Source organism: Lipotes vexillifer, unplaced genomic scaffold (genome assembly GCF_000442215.2).
Source record: "Lipotes vexillifer unplaced genomic scaffold, Lipotes_vexillifer_v1.1 scaffold387, whole genome shotgun sequence".
Classification (NCBI taxonomy): Eukaryota; Metazoa; Chordata; class Mammalia; order Artiodactyla; family Lipotidae; genus Lipotes; species Lipotes vexillifer.
The window spans coordinates 4,651,568-4,676,120 of NW_006795399.1; the positions used below are offsets into that span (position 1 = coordinate 4,651,568).

Below are 24,553 nucleotides of genomic sequence, written 5' to 3' on the forward strand. Positions count from 1 at the left end.
GGTGCTATGGGGAGCCGGACGCCAGGGTCCCCTCTCCTCGCCGTGCAGCTGCGCTGGGGCCCCCGGCGCCGATCCCGGCTGCTGCCGCTGCTGCTGCTGCTGCTGCTGCCGCCGCCGCCCAGGGTCGGGGGCTTCAACTTAGACGCGGAGGCCCCAGCAGTGCTCTCTGGGCCCCCGGGCTCCTTCTTCGGCTTCTCGGTGGAGTTTTACCGGCCGGGGACAGACGGGTGAGTTGAGGAGGGTTGGCGGCGGGCTGGCGGGGTCGGGGGTGCGCGCCTGGAGACAGGGGGCGCGGCTGGAGTCTGGAGGGGACCAAGGCTTGAGTTTGGGAGGCGGAGTTTGGAAGGACTAGGGTTGGAGTTGGGGGGCCCCGCCGTAGTTGGGGGCCCGCGCTGGAGTAGGGAGGGGACAGTGGCCGGCGTGGAGGGTGGCCAGGAGTTTGAGAGCGATCAGCAGGGAGACGTGTGGGGTGGGGAGAGGACACGAAGCTGCAAGCTGGAGAAGTCTGGGCCGGGGTCTTGGGGCCAAGAGAGAGGAGGGCGCGGGAATGGAGAGCAGAGGGTCTCTGGTTGAGATCCGAGAGCTGCCGGGACCGGAGGCTGATGGGGACGGAGAGGGGGCGCGGAGGCCAGGGTGGGCATTTTGGAGCACTGGGGAACCCCGGGACCCCTGAGGGCCATTGTGCGGAGAGAGAACGGGTCGAAGCAGAATGAGCTGTGTGTAGTAAGAAGGGAGTCGGAGGCTGAAGGGGTCGGGAGGTTAAATGGGGGCCAGCCTTACCCTCCCCTCCCCCCTCAACTCAGACTGGGAAAGACTCGGGAGGGGGACGGCGGCTCCCTCCCCTTTCTCCTCGGTCTCCTACTCCGCCCGCCACCCCCAATCTCTGTTCAGAAGAGGGGATCCGGGAAGTTGGGAAGAGTCCCGGGACCCTGGTCCTGGGGGGCGCCGGGGCTGGGGGCTGGCTCAGCCAAGGGTGGGGGCTTGGATGTGTCGGGAGGGGTGTGTGTGCGTCCGTGAAGGGGGGTGGGCGGTTTCCCTCTTCCTCTAGCTCTTGGGAGGAAGAGAAAAACTGATTTCCTGTAGCTTGTCGGCTGGAGCTGAGCTGAGACCGGGACTTCTGGGGTTGGGGTCGGAAGCTGGGGAGACGCGGGCTCGCAGGGCCTAAGAGCGTCAGAACACAGGACCTCAGAGACCGGGGAAGTCTCAAAGGAGGATCCCCATTCCCAGCTCAGCAGGGTGACAAGCAGAGCGGACCCTGTGTGCCAGGAAAATGGGGAGCCCACGGGCTTGGGGAAACAAGCTAGGCAACATTAGAACAAGAGTGTTTGTTTAAATGTGGGGGGCGGGAGTAAGAGGGGAAGGAAGCTGCTCCTGGGGTGGGACGGGGACTCCCAGGTGCCAGATGCCTGATCCTCCACGATGTCTGGAATAATCCTCTTTGTACATCTCTGGGCTCTGAGATTGCCACTGCTCCCCGCCATCACCACCAGCACAACAACCCCTAGTATCCAGCTTTGATAGGACCTCTGTCAGAGGTGAGCTGTTCCTACACATGATACTGATCTCTACTCATTTCCTTTAATTTTTGGAGAAAAGGGGTTAATCTAGGTAATTCACTTGGGGTATGGGGCAAATTTCTCCTTTGTCTGGAGGATGGTTAGGCCCCAGCTGTTGGTTCTGGGCTATTCAAGGTCCCCACCCAGCCCCCACCCCACCCCCCTGGCCTCCTGCCCAAACCCCATTGCATCACCCTGGCCTGGAGCTTCTGCCAGGCCCGGCCTCCCCCAGGCCCCTTGCAACTCCTTACCACAAACCTAACGGGGTAGAGAAGGGGGAGGGAGGGAGGGGAAGGGATCCTCCCCCACAATAGGGTATCCAGTTATCTGTATCTTAACCTTCCTCTTATCCCACCCCCACTCCCACCTAACAAGAGTGTCATCTCCCTTTTAAAACACTCCTCTGAAACATCTGGACTTTCACACACTCCCAGTTGGTTCCCTAGGTGTCTGTCTGGCCCCTGGCCTGATCCTAAAGTCCCAAAAGCCCTTTTCTAAAGCAGGACCCAGCAGTCTCTTCCCCTCCCCCTCCCCTCTGCTCATCTCTTCTCCCAAGAGAACCCAGGTGTCCAGCTTGCGCACCTCCCCCTCTCATTTTCTCTCTACAAAGCACTCTTAGTAGAATAGGACTCGGAACATTCCACCTCCCCAGTGACCTCCCTCCCCACCACATCTGGGACTTCAACCCCACCTACCTGCGGGGGACAAATGTAGCCCCTCACCTGGGGCCTTTGCTGGAGAGGGAGGGCCTCAGTGTTCTTGGCCCCCTTCATCACCTCTCACTGTGGAAACTGAAACAGCACCAGAGGGCAGGGTAAGCACTAGAGAGGTTACACGGTAGGAAAGGGGCAGGCTTTAAGTCAGGCCAAGCTGGGTGTGCGTCCAGGCCTCACCACTTACTTGTTCTTTGTGTGACCTGGGCTGAGTTACTTAAGACTTAAATACTGGAGCCTGATCTTCTCATGAAAATCAGACACCTAACTTATGAGGCTGTTCTGAGGACTAAACGAGACAATATATATAAAAAGCACCTGGTCCGTGGAGGATGCTCAGTACGCGGAGGTATGACTTTTATGAGGCAGCTATTTTCTGTTTCTGGTTCTCTCTTCCCTGGACACCACCTAGTTCTTTGTCTAAGATTTTCACTATTTCTTACTCACTTTTAATATTTGCTTATGGCAGTGAGAGTAATAATAGTGCCTCACATTCCTTAGCACTTTCATATCAATTTTTCTGTTGGATCATTACAAAAATCCTTGTCTTAGACAGACGAAGCATTATTGCTCCCATTTTATGCGTGTATATGAACTGAAGCTTCAGGAATCATAGAAGTTTAGAACTAGAAGTTTGTTTAGGGACCATTCAAGGGCAACCCATCATTTTATGGGTAGAGAATTCAAGTCTTGGAGAGGGGAAGTGACTTGACCCAAGACATGCGCTTGAAAGGTGCACCAGCCTTAGCCCACCTCCTTCCCCATGTGGAGCTGCCACAAGTGGAGGCAACTCTTCCTTCCCAGCCAGCCAGGCATTTCCCTCGAGACTACACTGGGGGACCCAGAACCAGGCGTCTCCTCTGGCCTGGCCAGGGCTGCCGTAGGACCTGCAGGAGCTGGGTCTGGTCCACTTGCTACTCTTCACCCCCGACCTTGTCAGGCCAACAGAGTCAAACAGTAACCACGTATTGAACAGGAACTTGGTTAATCAGAAGCCTGGCTGGGGAGATAGTGGCGAGGAGAGGAGGGAACAAATTGGCAACGGGGTAGACCAGAACAGTGGCCTAGGTATCAGGATTCCCGGCTTCTGGTTCTTAGGTTGAGAAGGATTCTGAGTGACCCCAGGACACGTGACTTAATTTCTCTGGGACTTAGTTTCCCCATCTGTACAATGAGGACATGGGACTAGGTCAGCAGTATTTTTTGTTACAGTTTTTTATTTTCTTCCTTCCCTTCTTCCTTCCTTCCTTCCTTCCTTTCTTTCTTTCAATTCAAATGATATCTTACCAGGGCATTCTATATAAAACAGAGAAAAGGGCTTCCCTGGTGGCGCAGTGGTTGAGAGTCCGCCTGCCGATGCAGGGGACATGGGTTCGTGCCCCGGTCCGGGAAGATCCCACATGCCACGGAGCGGCTGGGCCCGTGAGCCACGGCCGCTGGGCCTGCGCGTCCGGAGCCTGTGCTCCGCAACGGGAGAGGCCCCAGCAGTGAGAGGCCCGCGTACCGCAAAAAAAAAAAAAGAAAGAAAAAAAGAAAAGAGGTTGCTCTGAAAGAAGATGGAGAGGAGTGTCAGGACCAAACTGGCCTCTGCTCACTCCATGTGGCAGCCCTGAGGCATCTACAAGAAAGTCTTCAAACCATGGTGCTGAGGCAGCCTGTGTCTCCAAGAAGCAGCTCTAGAACATCAGAGTTCTGAGACTTTAGAATAAATTATGGCAATTATTTCTTCCCTTGGTCTCTATATTTTGGAAGAGTTTATCTGCCAAGCTGCATTTAGGAAGGAATAATTCATTCCTTTTTCCTGTTTTTTTTTTTATCAACCAAAAATTAGAACAAGAAGACATCTATAGCTGCCAATCAGAGCTTCTGACCAATATGAGATAACTAGGTTCCCCACAGGAGTTGATATAATTCCGGCCCAAAGCAAATACACTTGAGGTTTTAATTAGCCTGGGCTGCCTTATCAGGTAAATGCATGATTTCCGTTAGGCCCTCTGAAATATTCAAAAGAGCCCAAGGACCCTCCACTGTTACCTTCTTAGACCCCTAGTAGGACCCAGCTGCTGCAGCATTTAGGAGGCAGGAACCAGGAGTGGGAGAATAAGGATAAGGTATGTGACGTGCCACCCTTGACACTGGGCGCCTCTCTTGGCACATGGGGGAGGGCACTAGTTACTGGACTGACTTGGAGGAGCTGGGAAGGAAGGGCCACTGCATCCTCAGGTATAAGCCATGGGCGGCACGGGGCAAGTCTGGGTCGGGATCTGTGTCCCTTGCCTGTACCCCAGATCTCCTGGACCTTCACGCAGCCACGGCGTATGCCCCTGGCCCACAAGTTTGTGGGCTTTCTAAGCCTTGTAAGGCCTCTCACTTTCCCGCCCTGCCAGACTCCAAGCTTCTTCCTCAGGCCGTCCCAGGAGCACTTGGGCTCAGGCCCCCGCCACGGAGTGGTGGGAAAACTGGGGGTGGGAGCAGAGCCCCTTGGCCAAGCCCCTACGCTCTCCTGCAAGAGTATGGGAGCTCCGGAAGACTTTGAGATAACCTGTTCAACCTTTTCACCCAGAGGAAGAGGGAGAGGGTATTCCCAAGTCCACACTGAGCTAGTGCCTGACCCAGAACCCCTGCACCACTGCTGTTTTCTGCAGCTGCCTCTGCTACCGAGGGTTGCCCCCCTCTCTCCTCCCCCAGCCCTGGGGCAATGCAATCTCTCCCCCCCCACCAACCTCACCTACTAAGCCTGGCAGCCAACCAGGTCACTGTGCCTCCGAGTAGCCAGCTCCCACCCCCCTACTGAATGTACTGCCTGAGTGAGAGGGGTGGGGCCCGGCAGGCGGGCGGGTGGGAGACAAACGGCGAAGTGAGAGGTTGGAAACAGACAGGAAGCCACAGGCAGTAAACATTTCCTGTCCCCAGGGTAACAGAGGCTGGCACCCCACCCCCCATCACTCCAGGAACTCTCACTCCAGGCCTCCCCTCCTATCCCTCTGGACCCTTTCTTCTCCCATCCTCACCCTCTGGCCCTGCTAGACCACCCTCACTCTCTGCTTCAGCCCCTTGGAGCTGCTCGCTCTGGTGTTCCCATTCCTATTCCTCTTGGACGCCCCCCCCCACCCCTCCCCTACTCGATGTACCTCTTGTCACCCGCCCTGTCTCCCATCCTGTCACACACACACACCCGCTTTTGTGACCTCTACCGTAATCCCCGACCTGGGGACTCCTGGTAAGAAAGGCTAATGAAGGGATCCAAATATCGGAAAAAGGGTGGGTGTTGGGAGTGCTGAAAGCTGAAAGGGGCCAGAAACCAACAAGAGATGGAGAAGCCCAAGGTCTGAGATGAGAGAGAGAGAGAGAGAGAGAGAGAGAGAGAGAGAGAGGTCCCTAAAACCAAGACCAAGAGAGCAAAGCAGTCATGGGGCAGAGGGACAGACCGAGAAGCAGTGCCAGAGTCAGGTATGGGAGGAGAGCGGAGGCCAAGGCTGGCGGTTGGCAGGGACATTGGTTCAGTTGCCCCGGCTGCCAGATGCAGTCCCCATGGGAGACTCTGGAGGAGGAAGCCCAGAAGGCTGACAACTGCACAGAGGTCTTGGAGGCAAGGGACCCAGGAATGATAGAGGCAGAGCCAGAGGCAGGAAAATTATCCAGGACCTTAGCTGTCACCACCCCATATTACACAGGACCCCCAGCAAAGGCAACCTTCTCCTCGTCGTCTCAGGGGGAACGAGGCACTGTGTCCAAAACTAAGACCCCAGTAGACCAGGATCTGAATTCAGACTCTGAGCAATGGTGTATGGGAAAGGGGTTCAGAGGCTGAGACGGAGACCCAGCCAGGATGGGGAGGTCCCACCAGAGCCCAGGGTGAGGGCAGGTCCACGCCCAGGCCCAGGGGAACATTCTGCTTTCACCATTCTCCAGTTCCTCTCTCCACTTCTACTGCCTGGTTTCCAAGACTCACATTTTCCTCCTACATGCCCCAGGGCTGGGCAGCTGGGCAGCTGGACGCCTGGGTTTTGCCCAGAGAAGGGCTTTGGCTTGGGAGGAGAGGGTATAGGCTAGGTAAGAGGACCCTGGGGTTCTAGGGGCTGCACCTCCAGTCTTGGCAGGTCCATAGAGGAGATAGGGAAGCTCTGGCCCCGGCCTCTTGCCGGAACTGACTCTGGTTCCTCCTTCTAATGACAGGGGAAGGTAGGAGGGGAGAGAGTGGGGGGAGGCGGGAGAGGCTGTGTTAGTGACAGCGGCACATGGGGACCGCCTGACTCCGGCCTGTGCCTCTGGCATCTGTGGCATCTTCTGAGATATAAATACAACCCGGGGGGCATCTGTGCCACGCCCACCCAGACCCTGGCCCAGAGGCCTGGGTCCTTCCCGCCTGGGAAGACGAGAAGAGCTAGGAGCCCCCCTTTTCCCCTCCGCAGGGTCAGCGTGCTGGTGGGAGCGCCCAAGGCTAACACCAGCCAGCCGGGAGTGCTGCAGGGCGGTGCCGTCTACCTCTGCCCCTGGGGCACCAGCCCAGCACAGTGCACCCCCATTGAATTTGACAGCAAAGGTAACCCCCTTCGTAGGTCGGGGTGGGGGTTCAGGGAGGGACAAAGGGGTGGGGCTGAGGCTAGGGGGCGGGGCCCGGGCGGGGTCTGGAGCGAGGGGCGGAGCCTGACCAGTTCCAGGGCCACGTGCTCTGAGGCTCTGGGGCTCCAGCTCCGTGCAGCGGTGCAGCGGCTCCCCGTGGCACTCACACCACGTTCCCAATCCAGCCCAGCCCAAGGAGGGCGGGCGTGATTCAGAAACATGTGGCTCTCATTTTCCTTGAATCACCCACAACTCAGGGAGGCCAGGGCAGTAACACAGACAAAGACAGGGAGAGTCACAGAGCCTATTCGATTCATTTAACTAAGCACTGACTAAGTGATAATGCGTGCCAGGCTCTGTGCTGGTACTGCAGGGGATTGAAACATGATTAAGCCCCCGCCCTCAAGGAGCTTAAGGTCCAGAGTAGATGCAGAGAGGGATGGAAGGAGACAGGCTGAGAAAGAATAATAACAGCAGCTAACGCTTCAAGAGCACTTGCTATATACTGGGCACTGTTGTAAGCACTTTACATATATTAACGCACTTAATCCTTTCAACGATGGCGCGAGGTGTTATTATCCCCATTTTATAGGTGAGGAAACGGGTTAAGTAACTTGACTAAGGTCACACGGCTAGTAGAAGGTGGAGCGAGGACATGAACTTGAGCAGTGTGGCTCCAGAGATAAACTGGGGTGAGGGGACGGAAGAGCAGAGCATCAAAAGGTGGAGACAGTGGGGGAGGGGTGGTGTAAGAGCACAAAACCGTCCAATTTTTTTTTAAAACCTGGAAGACAGATGAGAAGCGGAGGAATAAAAAAGGCTGCCCCACAGAGGCAGAGAGGGCTTGAAAGGAGAGAGACAGCCAGACAGACAGATGCGCGCACGCACACACGCAGACACAAGGGGCAGAGATTCAGTGACGCGAGAATGGTCAAGGACATAGAACACGTGCTGCTAGAGACACAGGCCCAGGCACAGACAGAGAAGTGCAGCCAGAGGGTAGCCCTCTCAGGAACTAGCCGTTCTTCCCCACCTCACCACAAGCATCCTTGTCCCAGCTGGGTGAGGAGGCAGGCGGACCAGGGGAATGCAACTCTAGAAAGCCCAGGTTCTGTGTGTGTGTGCGTGTGCACGCGTGCAGGGGAAGCTGAGTCAGGCTACAACAGGCAGACTGTAAGGACCTTCCCCACTCCCCCTCCCATGAGTCATGGGCTCAGGGCTTGCAAGTGCTTGGGTGCCCCCAGGCTGAGGGCACGGGCTGCTCTAGGGCTCAGCTGCACACAGCTGGCATGACTCCCCTTTCTCACTCCCCGAAGGCTCTCGGATCCTGGAGTCCTCGCCGCCGTCCAACCTCGAGGGAGAGGAGCCTGTGGAGTACAAGTCCCTGCAGTGGTTCGGAGCGACGGTGCGAGCCCATGGCTCCTCCATCTTGGTGAGGGCCAGCAGGCTGAGTGGCGTGGTGGGCAGGAGGGGCTATGGTTGCCGTTAGCGGAGCACAGCGGGGGAGGCGGGGAAGAGAGGTCCTGTTGGACTAAACCTGGACGCCCCTCGTCCTGGGCCCTCCCAGGCCTGTGCTCCTCTCTACAGCTGGCGCACCGAGAAGGAGCCGCTGAGCGATCCCGTGGGCACCTGCTACCTCTCCACAGACAACTTCACCCGGATTCTGGAGTATGCGCCGTGCCGCTCAGGTAGGCCAAGAGGGGGCACGAGCCCTGAGTCTGCCTTCTCTGTGAATCCCCACAGTCCCCCACCCCCCAGCAGCCTTGATGCTCACTGTCTGGTCCAGAGAGGTCCTTTCTCTGGCCCCCTCTCCCCTCTCCTTCCCCAAGCTGTCTGCTCTTTCCTGCCTGACCCATGTGTGTGGAGCTCCTTCCCACCACCTTCTCCCCTTGCAGATTTCAGCCGGGCAGCAGGGCAGGGTTACTGCCAAGGGGGCTTCAGTGCCGAGTTCACCAAGGTGAGGGGGGATCTGGGAGGACAGTGGCTGTGGGTGCTGGATGCAGGGGAATCAGGACCAGATGTGGACTCACCTCCTTCCCCCCACAGACTGGGCGTGTGGTCCTGGGCGGACCAGGGAGCTATTTCTGGCAAGGTAAGCCCTTCCTCCTCTGCCCCCGTCCCAGTTCTCCCCTCCCTTTCCTGAGACTTACCCATCCTCTCCCACCACCCTCCACAAGCTTCCCCTCCTTGAACCAGACTTCTGAAATCCTACCCAGTCAGCCCCCAGTGCCCCCATCCCTGCCACCTCCTCCTCCAGCCATCCCCTCCTTATCCCCTTCCCCAGGCCAGATCCTGTCCGCCACCCAGGAGCAGATTGCAGAATCCTATTACCCTGGGTACCTGATCAACCCAGTTCGGGGGCAGCTGCAGACTCGCCAGGCCAGTTCCATTTACGATGACAGCTACCTGGGTGAGCGAGCAAACGGGGTGGGAGCTGCAGGGCGAGCACCTCAGGGGCCCCTGTCCTCGCTCACCGCCCCCCCCCCAACCCGCCTCCCTTCTCCCACCCAGGCATCCCCAGCCTCCTGCCCTATGTGTCATGTGCAGGCTGACTACGAAGGCCCAGTAGGGGTGGGGAAGGGATTGAGGATGGGCCAGGGCAGAGGGGTCCCCAAAGCAGGAATCCTAATATCCGCCCACCCTGTCTCCTAGGATACTCTGTGGCTGTAGGTGAATTCAGTGGTGATGACACAGAAGGTGAGTGTGTCCCCAGGCTGGGGCCAAGGGAGGGGGCAGATGGAGACCCAGGACCTGGAGCCACAGGGACTGAGACACTTACCATTTTTGTCTGACTCCCCTTTCCCTGCCCTTAGCCTACAACTTTCTCTTCCCTCTACAGACTTCATTGCTGGCGTGCCCAAAGGGAACCTCACCTATGGTTACGTAAGGCCCAGCCTGACTCTCCCTCCCTCCTCTGCTCTCCCGTCCCCTGGCTAATCACAAAGAACCATGCATGGCAGTTTGGGAGGGTGAAAAAAGTGGATCAGAACACGGGCTCATGGGTCAGACCAGTGTTTGAGTTCTGGCACTCACTCAGGATGAATCAATCTGTGATTTATTCCTACCCCACTTCATTCCATAAAAACCTTGAGTCTGCTTAACCTCTCTGAGCCTCATTCTTCTCTTTATAATGGGATAATAATAGTTCTGACCTCACAAGGCTCTTGTAAGGATGAAGTGAGATAATGCACGTGAAAGTACTTAGCGAACTGTGAGGCGGTGTACAACTGTAGCTGTTATTATTAGACCATGGCGAGTGCTTTAGAAAGGATATAGATAAGAACGCTATAGGAGTCCATTCAATTACCAACATTTATTAGGGCAAGGTAAGAGATAAGAAGATGAATAAGACATCATACCCCATCTTGTAAGGTGCTTCTAATCAAGTATGTAAGATAAGACACACATGTGATTGTAATCTAAGGTGCAGCTCCTATTCACGAGCCCCTCAGTGCATCAGGCACTGTCCACTCTTGATTTCTATTCTTCGCAACAAGCTTATCAGGGGAGATATTACCATTCACATTTTACACATGAGAAAGCTGAGGCTCAAAGAGACCAAGTAAGTTGTTTAAGATCACCCAGTTAGTAAGTGGCTGGATAGAGATTTAAAACCAGGCCTGTCTTATCCCAAAGTCAGCATTCTTTCTGCACTAGGATAAATTTCAGAAAAGTGGTCAAAATGATACAGCAGTTTAGAGGGAAGAATAACCTCTTTTCTAGGGCAGGGATGGATCAGAAAATGTCCTATGCAAGATCAGTGGAGATGAGGAAAGAGAGCATCCTGGGCGGGAGCATGAGAAAAGGCAGGGAAGGAAAGGAAAAAAATTCAGGCCAGTTCAGCATGGGCTGATTGGGCATGAGGAGACTAAAGAGAGGTTGGGCAAAAACAGATAGGTTGGGGCCAGATTCTCCAGGGCGTCAGGGGACCAGCCAAGAAGCTGAGACTGGGCCATGGCTTCAGGGAACCACCACGGATTTCCAAGCCAGCCGTGTCCCTCCTAGACCGGCTCTAGGGCGATCGGTCCCGCTGCCATGGAGGAAGGGTGCTGAGGGGAAGGGAGAGCCCGAGGCAGGGGACTCTCCAGCAGTCCTGGGGGAGGGTTCACACCAGAGGAACAGCTGCAAGACTGGGGAAGAGAACAGGGAGTCGAGAGCCTCAGGGGACCAGAAGGGCCCATCACTACGGGGGCACGCCGGGGGAGCCATGAGTGTTTGGGACTTGGGAGGGCTGGTGGATGCCATTCAGCTAATAATTATTGAGCGTCAGCTGCTCACCAAGCACTACTTTAGGCTCTGAGGAGAAAGCAAAAAGCAAAACAAAGCTCCTGCCCTCACTTATCTGACACTCTAGTAGGTAGACAGGCACAACAGACAGATAAGTACGAAATCTGTCGGTAGTAGTTGATAAGTGACATGGAGGAAAATAATGGAGTCGCCCTGGGATGGAGCTACCCAATATAGAGATGGGAATGTGAGGCAAAGCAAAGGAGGGAATTAGGAGACAAGTGGTCTATGTCTCCAAGGAATGCCTGCCCCTGGGTATCCTGTATCCATTTGTCCTCCATCCATGGGATGGTCTGGGAGTCTGTGACAAATGGGTATATATCTCCTCGTCCCCAGGTCACCATCCTTAATGGCTCAGACATCCGGTCCCTCTACAACTTCTCAGGGGAACAGGTGAGGACACCTCCCCGCCCCCCGCCACACACAACCCAGCTTGGCCCTCTGCCAGCCAAACCTCCGCCCTGAGCCAATAAGCTCAGCCCAGCTTCTCAGGCTCCCTGGAGTCCCTGATTTCCCCCCATAGCCCTTGTTGATTGACTCCCTAGTTCTGAACCACTGCTGCCCTTCTGTCCCTCCCAGATGGCCTCCTACTTTGGCTATGCAGTGGCTGCCACAGACATCAATGGGGACGGGTGAGTAGCGGGAAAGGGGCACAGCACAGGACGAGGAGTAGGGATGGGACAGAAAAATGCAAGGAGAGTTTTTCTCTGCATTCTCCTGCCTGCATTCCCTAGGCTCAGGGGCAAAGAGAGAGCTGAGAACCAAAGACCAGAAGACCTCAGGTCTCTCACTTGGGTGGGAAGGAGCCCGGATCCAAGATGCCTGGGATTGAGGAGGGGACATGGCAAGGCAGGGTCTCAGGATGGCTGGGTTTCCCCTTCCCTCAGGCTGGACGACTTGCTGGTAGGGGCGCCCCTGCTCATGGAGCGGACAGCCGACGGGCGGCCGCAGGAGGTGGGCAGGGTCTACATCTACCTGCAGCGCCCGGCCGGCATGGAGCCCATGCCCACCCTTACCCTCACTGGCCATGATGAGTTTGGTCGATTCGGCAGTTCCCTGACCCCCCTGGGGGACCTGGACCAGGATGGCTACAATGGTAAGCACCGTGGGCTCAAGTTGCTGAGGAGGAGTGGGGGCCTGAGTCAGAAGGGATTTGGGGAGAGATGCCTGTCAGATAAGATACCCAAGACCCCCAGTGACTCCTCCAGGAGGTGTGTAGATTTTAATCCCAATGTCTGGATCTTGGGGCTTGAAGAGGTTAGAATACTGGGAATGACAGATGGGGAAAATAGGATCCCAGGTCCTGGGGTCTGATGGTAGAGATTTGAACTCCTGGATTCCTGGCCTGCTGACTGCTGTGTGTTGTGTGTCTTGCAGATGTAGCCATTGGGGCTGCCTTTGGTGGGGAGAACCAGCAGGGAGTGGTGTTTGTATTCCCTGGGGGCCCAGGGGGCCTGGCCTCTAAGCCTTCCCAGGTTCTGCTGCCCCTGTGGGCAGCTGGCCACACGCCGGACTTCTTTGGCTCTGCCCTTCGAGGAGGTCGAGACCTGGATGGCAACGGATACCCTGGTGAGTTGTGCCAGCGGCCCCTTTCACCTTAGAATTCCCTGGTCTCAGAACCCTAGCCCCTCTAATGCACTCTCCTAAGCTCCTGGGTGCAGTTCTAGGATGATGCCACCAGATGGCGGTGTCCCCTCACTTCGGCCTCCTTGAACAATGCACCTGGAAGGGGTTGGGAAGGATTCTGATTTGGGGCTTGCTGTAAGGGGTAGTTTCTTGACTTCTTGCAGATCTGATTGTGGGGTCCTTTGGTGTAGACAAGGCTGTGGTGTACAGGTATGAACTTGGGCAGGGGGCAGCCTGGGAGACGTGGGAACTGGGGGATTTCTCAACAGGGCCGAGTTTGGGGAAGTGTACAAACTGGGATCCTGGGGCTTGGGCATCAGCTTCCTGTGCCCAGGTTCCTGAGGAGTCTTAGTTCTTTGACCCCACATCCACTCTTGGCAGGGGTCGCCCCATCGTGTCTGCCAGTGCCTCCCTCACCATCTTTCCCGCCATGTTCAACCCAGAGGAGCATAGCTGCAGCTTGGGGGGGAACCCTGCGGCTTGGTGAGTGGGGTGCCCAGGAGGCTGCGGGGATGGAGTCTGGGGGTGCTTCGTCTGTGCCTGGAAGTGGGGAGGGAGACCAGGTCTTTGGAAGTGGACAAATGGGACTGTCCCAGTCTGGGTCTGTCTGGGAGGCATGTAGGGAATAGGATGCCTGTTCCAGTTGGATACACCAGCTTTCCCTTTGGTCTTCTTCCAGCATCAATCTCAGCTTCTGCCTCAATGCTTCTGGAAAACACGTTCCTGACTCCATCGGTGAGGGAGAGACTGCCTGAACCTTTCAGGCACTGGGATGGGGATGGAGGGGCTGGGGACCCGGGGACCTCTTATCTCTCTGGATAGATTAGAAGGGAGGGGCAGATGCTCCTTAACATACGTGCCCGGCTGCAGGCTTCACGGTGGAGCTCCAGTTGGACTGGCAGAAGCAGAAGGGTGGAGCGCGGCGGGCACTGTTCCTGGCCTCCCGACAGGCCACCCTGATCCAGACCCTGCTCATCCAGAACGGGGCTCGGGAGGATTGCAGAGAGATGAAGATCTACCTCAGGGTATGGGCCCGAGGGCAGGGTAGGGACTGGCCTGGGAAGAGTGGCCACGTAGAACTGGGGGCCCCTCATGAAGGGGAAGAGACAGGGAGATTCCAGTGAAGGGCCTGGGACTTTGGGAGGCTGGGGAAGGGGGCCCTTCTGTTGGAGGAGCTGGGAACCAGGCTGCCTCTGAAGCAATGAGCATGGTCAAGTTTGGACACCTGAATTCTTGAGGGTCCTGAGTGGACAGAGGGAGATGTGAGAGGATGAGGACCAAGCCCGTCCCCTGTGTCCCCTGAATCTGTGAACCCTCTCCCCCGGCCCCAGAACGAGTCAGAGTTTCGAGACAAGCTCTCCCCGATTCACATCGCCCTCAACTTCTCCCTGGACCCCCAAGCCCCTGTGGACAGCCATGGCCTTCGGCCAGTCCTACACTACCAGAGCAAGAGCCGCATAGAGGACAAGGTGAGGGCAGGGTGGGGAGGCGGGCTGGGAGGAGAGGGGCCTGGGCCGCTAGGGGTGGGGCCCTGGAGGGGGGAGCCGACAGCTTAGGGGGGGGGCGCAACTCCCCTCTCAAGGCTGCCCTGCTCCCCAGGCTCAGATCTTGCTGGACTGTGGAGAAGACAATATCTGTGTGCCAGACCTACAGCTGGAAGTGTTTGGGTAAGTGAAGGCTGACGTCAAGCTGGGGGGTTCCAGATGCCAAGGTCTCCTAGCAGAACACATGGAGCTTGGAAGCACCTGGCATGTGAAAAAGTAGAATAGGAACATATTAGCTGGCTGTGTGACCCTGGGAAATTATGCAACTTCCTCATCTGTATAGTGAGAATAAGAGCATCTATTTCTCTGGCTTTGGGGAAGGATTAAATGAAATAATCTACATAAAGCATCTAGCCTAGTGCCTGCCATAGAGTTGGAACTCAGTAAACGGTGTCTATTATTGTTATGGCCCATTGTCTTGGTTTGCGGATTAATTCCCCAGTGTCCCTGACCCTGTGTGTCCCCTCCAGGGAGCAGAACCGTGTGTACCTGGGCGACAAGAACTCTCTGAACCTCACTTTCCATGCCCAGAATGTGGGTGAGGGCGGCGCCTACGAGGCAGAGCTTCGCGTCACGGCCCCTCCGGAGGCTGAGTACTCAGGACTCGTCAGACACCCAGGGGTGAGAGGGGACTCTTAGGCAGGGCTTGGGAGATCCTGCCAGAGGGACACCAGAGCCTTACCTGCACCCACCCCACCTCCAGAACTTCTCCAGCCTGAGCTGTGACTACTTTGCTGTGAACCAGAGCCGCCTGCTGGTGTGTGACCTGGGCAACCCCATGAAGGCGGGAGCCAGTGTAAGTCTGGGACAGGAGAGAGGACCCAAGGGAAAGTGACCGGCTCATCCAGAGCAGAGCTGTGGAATAGGGAAGGAGGGCTGCAATTGGGATTTGGCAGATGCCCAATCTAACAGCCCCCTTGTCCTCCCTCCCTGTCCTCCGAAAGAGACAGGGAGATTCCAGTGAAGGGCCTGGGACTTTGGGAGGCTGGGGAAGGGGGCCCTTCTGTTGGAGGAGCTGGGAACCAGGCTGCCTCTGAAGCAATGAGCATGGTCAAGTTTGGACACCTGAATTCTTGAGGGTCCTGAGTGGACAGAGGGAGATGTGAGAGGATGAGGACCAAGCCCGTCCCCTGTGTCCCCTGAATCTGTGAACCCTCTCCCCCGGCCCCAGAACGAGTCAGAGTTTCGAGACAAGCTCTCCCCGATTCACATCGCCCTCAACTTCTCCCTGGACCCCCAAGCCCCTGTGGACAGCCATGGCCTTCGGCCAGTCCTACACTACCAGAGCAAGAGCCGCATAGAGGACAAGGTGAGGGCAGGGTGGGGAGGCGGGCTGGGAGGAGAGGGGCCTGGGCCGCTAGGGGTGGGGCCCTGGAGGGGGGAGCCGACAGCTTAGGGGGGGGTCGCAACTCCCCTCTCAAGGCTGCCCTGCTCCCCAGGCTCAGATCTTGCTGGACTGTGGAGAAGACAATATCTGTGTGCCAGACCTACAGCTGGAAGTGTTTGGGTAAGTGAAGGCTGACGTCAAGCTGGGGGGTTCCAGATGCCAAGGTCTCCTAGCAGAACACATGGAGCTTGGAAGCACCTGGCATGTGAAAAAGTAGAATAGGAACATATTAGCTGGCTGTGTGACCCTGGGAAATTATGCAACTTCCTCATCTGTATAGTGAGAATAAGAGCATCTATTTCTCTGGCTTTGGGGAAGGATTAAATGAAATAATCTACATAAAGCATCTAGCCTAGTGCCTGCCATAGAGTTGGAACTCAGTAAACGGTGTCTATTATTGTTATGGCCCATTGTCTTGGTTTGCGGATTAATTCCCCAGTGTCCCTGACCCTGTGTGTCCCCTCCAGGGAGCAGAACCGTGTGTACCTGGGCGACAAGAACTCTCTGAACCTCACTTTCCATGCCCAGAATGTGGGTGAGGGCGGCGCCTACGAGGCAGAGCTTCGCGTCACGGCCCCTCCGGAGGCTGAGTACTCAGGACTCGTCAGACACCCAGGGGTGAGAGGGGACTCTTAGGCAGGGCTTGGGAGATCCTGCCAGAGGGACACCAGAGCCTTACCTGCACCCACCCCACCTCCAGAACTTCTCCAGCCTGAGCTGTGACTACTTTGCTGTGAACCAGAGCCGCCTGCTGGTGTGTGACCTGGGCAACCCCATGAAGGCGGGAGCCAGTGTAAGTCTGGGACAGGAGAGAGGACCCAAGGGAAAGTGACCGGCTCATCCAGAGCAGAGCTGTGGAATAGGGAAGGAGGGCTGCAATTGGGATTTGGCAGATGCCCAATCTAACAGCCCCCTTGTCCTCCCTCCCTGTCCTCCAGCTCTGGGGTGGCCTTCGGTTCACAGTGCCGCACCTCAGGGACACGAAGAAAACCATCCAGTTTGACTTCCAGATCCTCAGGTAGGGAGTGGGTGGGGCCAGGCTGAGGCTGAGTTGGGGGCGGGGCCGAGGAGGGTGGGGCAGGGGCGGAATCTGGTGCAGGTGAAATTCTTCCTGGCTGGGCTCCAGCACCACCTGAGTCTCTCCTCCATCCCACAGCAAGAATCTCAACAACTCGCAAAGCGAAGTGGTTTCCTTCCAGCTCTCCGTGGAAGCTCAGGCCCAGGTCTCCCTTAACGGGTCAGTGCCCGGGCAAAATGGGGCTCTCTGGGAGGCAAGATGGACTTCTAGGAAAGGATGCATATGGGATGGGGTACCTCCCACTGTCCTCTAAACCACCCTCCTCTTTAGTGTCTCCAAGCCCGAGGCAGTGCTATTCCCAGTGACCGACTGGCATCCCCGAGACCAGCCGCAGGAGGAGGGGGACGTGGGCCCTGCTGTCCACCATGTGTATGAGGTGAGGAGGGACAGAGGCAGGGAGGCCCTGGTTCCCAGGTGGGCTACTGGGAGTGGAGGGCCGGACTAGAATGAATGACAGGGAAGGAGGAGCTGTATGAGTGACAGATGGCTGGGACCAGCCTGAGGGATTGAGAGCAAGAGAGGGGGAGTGGGGAGTGAGAGGTAAAGGCCTGGGCAGGATCAGTGTGAGAGACTGGCCAGCTGAGCAACTTAGAAGGGAAAGATGGGGACTTCCCTGGTGGTCCGGTGGTTGGGACTCCGTGCTTCCACTGCAGGGGGCACGGGTTCGATCCCTAGTTGGGGAGCTAAGTTCCTGCAAAAAAAAGAAAAAAAAAAGTGGGGGGGGAAGGATGGAGCCACCTCCTCCAGGAGGGTTGGCTGGAGAGGATTTCACCTCTGCCCGTTGATTTCCTCCCTCGCTCCTGAGATGGGAGACTCGCAGCAGGCATGAGCGGGCCACCAGGACCTGGGTTTCAACAGGGCAGAATCACTCCCTCCCTTCCCATGATCACTGTGCCCTCCTCTCCTCAGCTCATCAACCTGGGCCCCAGCTCCATTAGCCGGGGCATGCTGGAGCTCAGCTGTCCCCAGGCTCTGGAAGGTCAGCAGCTCCTCTATGTGACCAGGGTCACAGGACTCAGCAACTGCACCACCAGTCACCCCCCCAACCCACAGGGCCTGGAGGTGAGGGGCCTGGGGACTGGCCTGGGGGTGAGGGGACCAAGTCGAGGGTGGTTGGAGAAGGTCGCCGGGAGACTAGAAGAGCCAAGTAGGGTGTGCCTGGAGCTGGGACTTAGGCCACTGGAAGGGGGTCCGAAGGCCCACAGACACCCTGAGACCCTGGGAGGGAAAAAGACTGTTTTATGCACTGCACTTCTGTCTTTCTGCCCGAAGCATCCTTCCCTGACTTCTTGCCCTGGCGTACTCCTAGGGCCCAGCTCGGCACCACCACCTCCGGAAAGCATTCCTCAGAGCCGCTCACCTGGGCCCCAGTGCCTGTTTTAAAGCTCGTTTACACATAAACAACAATGCACTGAGCCATGTTACAGGCTCAGGAAAGATCACACCAAACAAAACTCACAAGGTCCCCACTCTCATGGAGTTTATGTTTTAGTGGAGGGTAAGAGACCATAAAAATTAAAAAGAGAGAGAGACAGATAAACAGGTATTGAGAAGTGTTGAGAGTGCAGTGCTAAAATGCTGGGGCGGGGCAGGGCAGGGCTGGGAGCCTGTTTGGGAAAGGGAAAACCTCTTGAGGAGAGAACAGGTGAATTGAGGCATGAAAGACAAGGGTGAACCTGTGTGTGAAGACTCCGAGAAAGCATTCCAAGCAGGGGGGACAGCCAGTGCAAAGGCCCCAAGGCAGGCACGGGGCCCTAATTATCTAATGACATCTCCTCCTTGTAAACTCCAAGGATCAAGTCTCACCCGGTTCCGTATTTCAGTGCTGAGGTCGGTGCCTTGCCACAGGAGGTGGTTAGTTGTATGGATGGAAGACCAGGTCGAAGCTGCTCTGGACCCCAGATGCAGGCTGACTTAGAGGCTGTAATGAGGTGAGAGAGGCAGCTAATGGTCCCCTTTCCTCTTCCAGTTGGATCCCGAGGGTTCCCAGCACCACCGGCTGCAAAGACGTGATGCTCCAGGCCGGAGCCCTGCCTCCTCAGGGCCTCAGATCCTGGTAAGTCCTCCTGGGAATGAGGTCCGGGCCGAAGCGTTGAGTATCTGTTTGCATCCTCCGAGCCACCGGCAGGGCGGAACGCCGCATTCAAGCCTCCGCTTTCTTCCCAGAAATGCCCGGAGGCCGAGTGTTTCAGGCTACGCTGCGAGCTGGGGCCACTGCACCGGCAAGAGAGCCGAAGTCTGCTACTGCATTTCCGCGTCTGGGCCAAGACCTTCCTCCAGGTGAGGGAGCCTCACCTCAGTCCTGACCCCCGACCTTCGGGCCTGCCTGGACCGACGCTCGCTTTCCCCACTGCCCTAGCCACCCGCCTTGGTGACTGGGACCCAGGCAGCCGCGCTCCCCTCCCTCACCCTTGTTTGGACAGGGCTGTGTGTCCTTGGCGCCACCTAGTGGCCACACTGGGACCGACAGCTTCCCTTTCCTGGCCCATTCAGAGGAGGGAGGGCTGGAGCGAGACCAGTGGCAGAGAATGATAGAAAACAGAGACGGAAGACATATCCATCACAGAGAGGCAAGCAGATGTAGGAACAGGAGAGAGCAGTCATTTATTGAATGCATCCTATAGGCCAGGCATCATCCTGGGTGCTTCACCCATACTCATGATTCCAAAACAATGCTTTTTCTATTGAACATGCTGTCACCTAATTGTAACTATTCAGTTACACATTTATTATCTCATATAAGGAACACAGAGAGAGATTCAGAAGAGAATGAGTCCAAAATAGGGAAAGATCATAACCAGAGCCAGACCATGGGGAGCCCAATGACCTCCTAGATACCATAAGAGGTCAACCTGAGCAACTTTCCACCACCCACAGCGGGAACACCAGTCATTTAGTCTGCAGTGTGAAGCTGTGTATGAAGCCCTGAAGATGCCCTACCGAATCCTGCCTCGGCAGCTTCCCCGAAAGGAACTGCAGGTGAGTCCCGGGCCAGAGGTCTGGGCCAAGGAAGATAGAGTGCTGGGCCTGGCGCTAGCACTGGGATGCGACGGGGGCTGGCCTGATTACGGTGACAAATATTGATTGAGCACCTACTGTGTGCCAGGCACCGTGCTAGGTCCTGGGAATACAGTGATAAGCAAGATGGACAGGGCAGTGAGAAGACAGTGTGACAAGTGCCAGCATGTTTATGGGAACACATCATAAGGACACTTGAACACAGGCTTGCAGAGTCGGGAAGGGCTTCCTGGAAGAAGTGATGTTTAAGCAAAACCTGAAGGATAAATAGGATCTACCAGGCTAACCAGTCAGGAAAGGAATATTCCCTGGGGAGAGGGAACTAGCAGGTGTGAAAGCCCAAAAGTAAGAGACGATAGTGCACGTTTTAGGAATCTGAATTTTGAAGAGCAGAATTCTGTTAGCCCAAGACGGAAGGGGAAAGGTGGGTCTAGGTCCAGTGGCAAGCGGGAGCCAAGTGTAGGGTGGGAAGAACTAACGGCTTTTCAGTGACCTCTCCTGACCTGCTCCCCAGGTGGCCACAGCCGTGCAGTGGATCAAGACAGAAGGCAGCCACAGCGTCCCGCTGTGGATCATTATCCTAGCCGTCCTCATTGGCCTCCTGCTCCTAGGTCTGCTCATCTATATCCTCTACAAGGTCAGCCACATCCTACCTGACCTGGCCTCTCTCTCACCAGGTTCTGCCCTTGATGCAGCACAGTCCCAAGCATCTGCCTCCAGACCAGTTCTCCAGCCACATGTCCCCACCTCTCCCTGGCCACGGGCATCCCATCTGGACACTGCCTATAGGATCCTTTCCTTCATTCTACAGCCCCTAGCTTAGAAAAAGTTCTCTTGACTCAAGCTGATAAGTTTATTTATACTTTCAAAATCAGCGTTACTCACAAGTGGCCAGTATGTGGCATTTGTGCTGTCACTTCCTCCAGAAACCCATGGTAGCCATCACTAATTGCTCATACCCTAGAAGTAGCCTCAGAATCCTTCTCAAGAGGCAGCCACTACTAGGCAATGAGACTTAGAACTTGACTTCAAACCTATGTGCCATCTCTGGCTGAACTGGGGGCATTTTTACGGCACCAAAGCACCCCCAACCTTAGCTCTCTTAACCCACTGGACCTCTTGGAGAGGTGGTCTTAACAGCCTGAATTGGGGCCACTTTTGCAAGATGGGGAGATTGGAAGCACTAGAGTCATCTTCATCCCCCCCTTGGGATAAGATCTGCGGAGAAACGGGAACCAGAGTAACAACTCTCCCTCCTTTTCCCCTCATTAGCTCGGATTCTTCAAACGCTCCCTCCCATATGGCACCGCCATGGAAAAAGCTCAGCTCAAGCCTCCAGCCACCTCTGATGCCTGACTTCTCCCGATCCCAGACTCCCAATCCTGAAGGTCCAGTCCCCCCACCCTCAGTCTACTGACAGGGAGGGGGCTGGGTGCTTCCTGAAGGTGCTGAGGGCTAGGGAGAAGCGCCTCTCCCCAGCCCAGAGACATACTTGAAGGGCCAGAGCCGGGAGGTTCGGAGCTGGGGATCCCCTCCCCCCATGCACTGTGAAGGACCCTCGTTTACACATGCCCTCCTCATGGATGGGGGAACTCAGATCCAGGGACAGAGGCCCCAGCCTCCCTGCAGCCTTTGCATTTTGGAGAGTTTCCTGAAAACAACTTGGAACCAGAACTGGGGGATCCAATCCCAGTTCTCCGGCTCAGACGTGCCACCAGGACTTCCTGTCCAGCTCCAGCCTGCAAAGATCTGTCCTCAGCCCTGCCAGAAGCCCCCAGTTAAGAACCTGGAACCTGGGGAGCAAGACATGGCAGCTCTGGACAGCCCCCACCCCAGTGGGCCAACAGGGAACAATAACCGTGGATGGTGCCCCAGGCCCCGCTCAGGACAGATCCCACAGCAGGATCCACGCTGGCCCAGAACCAGCTGCAAGGGGAATCAGAACTCTAACAGGGCCAGATCGAACCTGGGGCCTGGGGTTGATCTGGGACCCAGACTCAGACATTGGTGACCTAACTAGGCAGATCCAGGACTACATTTGAGCCTGCTCCAGACCTGGGCCCGGAGGCCCAATCCACCTCTGACTCAGGAGAAGTCAGGAATTGCCCAGGACCCTGAAGGGGCCACGATGGCAACAGATCTGGAACCTTAACACTGGCCGGACACAGGCCCTACTAGTCCCCTGGAGAAAGGGGGAGCCCGCTGTCCCCGGCCTGAAGGATCTGGGTTCTGCCCGCCAGCTGCACTGACGCTGCCCCTCCTCTCCCTGCCCAACCCTCCCTTCACCTTGGCTCCGGACACCCGGGACTTATTTAAACTCTGTTGCAAGTGCAATAAACCCGGCCCGGTGCCCCCACTGACCAGAGCTGGAATCTGTCCTATCCCCACTCTTTCCAGAACTTTCCTGGAACCAGACCGCTTGGTGGGTAGGAAATGTTTGTGTTTCTTGCAGCTTCTTTCCACTGGGAGCCAAGAGTATGACCCCCAGCAACTGTGGAACTACTTTTGGGGTTCCCTTAAGTGAAAGAGATGATGGAAGGGGTGAAAGAAGGGCTTGACTCTTCTGTGCATCACCCGGCCCCGCCAGATCTGGCCCCAACACCTCCAGGAGAGAAGGGAGCGGAATCCCTTCTGTTTGGGTTTGAGGGTTAGGGAAGAACACAAAGGGGGAGGTCCAAGTTGAAGGTGGGGGAAGATGGTCCAGAAGACTCACCTGGGCTTTCCTAAATCAGAATAATGAAATGGATTGCGAGAAAAGGCCGCAGAACTAAATCAGAAGAAAGCCAGTTGGGTTTTTGTTTTGTTTTCATTGCCCATTGTATTCTGGTGCATAGAGGGAGTGTTAAATAGTTTACATACAGTATCTCATTTAATTTGATAGAAATTAAATGTGTCAAGTAGGTACAATTAACCCCATTTACACAAGGGGAAATTGAGGTCCCGAGAAGTTATGTAACTTGCCCAAGGTCACAGACTCAAATTCAGCCTTGCCTGACTGTGAAAGCCCTCATGCTTAACCAACATGGCCTTGAGGTCTTTGAAGAGAAACCAGAGTGAGGGAACCCCTCAGGATCCTCTGTCTCCTCTAGGACTGTCCTAATATCCAGGAAGAGGACAGAGAGGGGTGCTGAAATGCTAGCGGGATTGTTAGAGGCAAAGATGTTCATGTCCTGCTAAACCAGAGTTTAGCCACCAGAGGGCAGCATAGCCACAAATTCATGGGAATTTGGGGAGGGGAGGAAATGAGGTCCTCCTCACCTTTCTTCCCCCATCAACAGAGCTATTCTTATTAACTTAGGCTCCTGCCTATCAGTACCCGCGTGATCTCAAAAATATCTCTCCTAGGAGGCCAAGCCCGCTCCACACTCCAATCTATGACTTCTTGATGATTCCGTAACTTGGACACTTCTTTCCAGAACCCATAAATGAAGAGGGACTGACAGGCAGGGTGAGACCTGATGAGGCAAAGAGCCACGCAGTATTTCCAAGGATGACAGCTGTGACATAACAAAGCACTGGGAATTCTCCAGGAAGGAAATCCCATACTCGCCCTCTCGGGGGATGGGTGGGAATGGCATCGGCCAAACTCCAGGGGCTAAATCTGAGATTTCTTATACGATTATGAGGAGGAAATGAGGAGGGGAAATGGGCTGTGAGTACTGGGCTAGTATCATGGGTGTGTCTGTATAGTGCCTGTACCTTTGAGTCTCAGAGAGTGACAAGGTCTCTCCCGAGGATGCACAAAACAAGATGAGAATTCCTTGGGCTCAGCAACGCTGCAGATGTAACCCAGCACCAGCCTCTCTGTCCCTGAACTGTAATGCTCAGGCTCTGGTCTGTTTCCCCTTCCCAATCTCCCAGCCCCTCCAGAGCCTGTCTGCCTCCCATCTTGAGACTTGAGTGATGCAAAGGGACAAGAGGGGAAGGGGAAGCCCTGAGTCCTAGCCTCGTCTGTGTCAGTGGAGATGGAAAGGAGGCCCTGGGAAGGGAACAGAGCAGCTGGGGGCACAGAAGGGGGAGGGGGCTCAGGAGAGGCAGCTGGCAGGCGGGAAGCTGATCTGGGGGTCTCAAGTTTCTTGACATCAATTAGAGCAGCCGGCCTGGGCTCATTAGTAGCCCAGGGTGCAGGGCTCATCAATAATGAATTCATCCCACACATTGTCCCCCTCCAGCTGCCTGCAAGGTCACCCCGCCCTTCAGCCAGCTGCCTCCCCTTGGTGAGCTAAGGAACCCCTCTTCTAAGACCTCCCTAACTCAGGGTCCCTGGGGGTAGAGTGGGAGGATGGACAAGGCTGAGGGCAAAGAGGTCTCTATCACTGATCAACCACGCCTGATGCTGACTCTGGTTTGTTCTCTTAGTCCACCCAAGAGAAAGAATGGAAAGAGGCGGTGGGGGGGAGGGGTAGATAACAAGGTCTCGGAGAAGCAGGCTTTGTGATACTAGGCTCGAACAGCATGGTGGTAGGTCGGTTCTGGAGCAAGAGGACCTCTGATGGGCTCGGAGACCCCACCTTCTCCCCCAAGGCCAGATTCGGGCAGCAAGGCCACAGTCCCCTGAGATCTCTGGGTCTCTGGATCAGAACAAGGCCAAGGCATTAGCACCCCCAAAATTCACTTGCCCTTGAGCTGGAGTATCTTGGCAGGTGCAGAAACAGGTCTTTTTTTCAAACCAAATCAGTGGAGTGAGGACAAGAGACTGCTGAGGCCCAGAAACAGGAACTTGAACTTCCTGTACCTTAATTAGCCGTATGGTCCTAAATTCCCTGCAGAACCCAGGAATG

The 24,553-nt window shown here is 56.0% G+C and overlaps 1 protein-coding gene across 1 annotated transcript; it reads left to right on the forward strand.

The window, feature by feature from the left end:
* Nucleotides 1-3: 3 nt before the first annotated feature.
* ITGA5 (integrin subunit alpha 5) lies at nt 4-22,140 on the forward strand. Its single transcript, XM_007467780.1, has 30 exons — nt 4-227; nt 6,682-6,812; nt 8,149-8,264; nt 8,400-8,520; nt 8,728-8,789; nt 8,879-8,924; nt 9,117-9,242; nt 9,485-9,529; nt 9,672-9,715; nt 11,456-11,512; nt 11,699-11,751; nt 12,007-12,215; nt 12,497-12,688; nt 12,910-12,955; nt 13,127-13,228; nt 13,425-13,480; nt 13,616-13,770; nt 14,077-14,214; nt 14,345-14,412; nt 14,760-14,910; nt 14,993-15,085; nt 16,615-16,694; nt 16,833-16,913; nt 17,025-17,130; nt 17,664-17,816; nt 18,724-18,810; nt 18,921-19,034; nt 19,632-19,733; nt 20,287-20,409; nt 21,045-22,140. The coding sequence occupies exons 1-30, from the start codon at nt 7-9 to the stop codon at nt 21,126-21,128; spliced, it is 3,162 nt and encodes a 1,053-aa protein (XP_007467842.1). The 5' UTR covers nt 4-6; the 3' UTR covers nt 21,129-22,140.
* The last annotated feature ends 2,413 nt before the right edge of the window (nt 22,141-24,553 follow it).

Coding starts and splice junctions, on each gene's coding strand:
- ITGA5 (XM_007467780.1), top strand. CDS start 7: ATGGGGAGCCGGACGCCAGGGTCCCCTCTCCTCGCCGTGCAGCTGCGC. Junction 12,956..13,126: donor GACAAGGCTGTGGTGTACAG/GTATGAACTTGG, acceptor CACTCTTGGCAG/GGGTCGCCCCATCGTGTCTG. Junction 17,131..17,663: donor CTGTCCACCATGTGTATGAG/GTGAGGAGGGAC, acceptor TCCTCTCCTCAG/CTCATCAACCTGGGCCCCAG.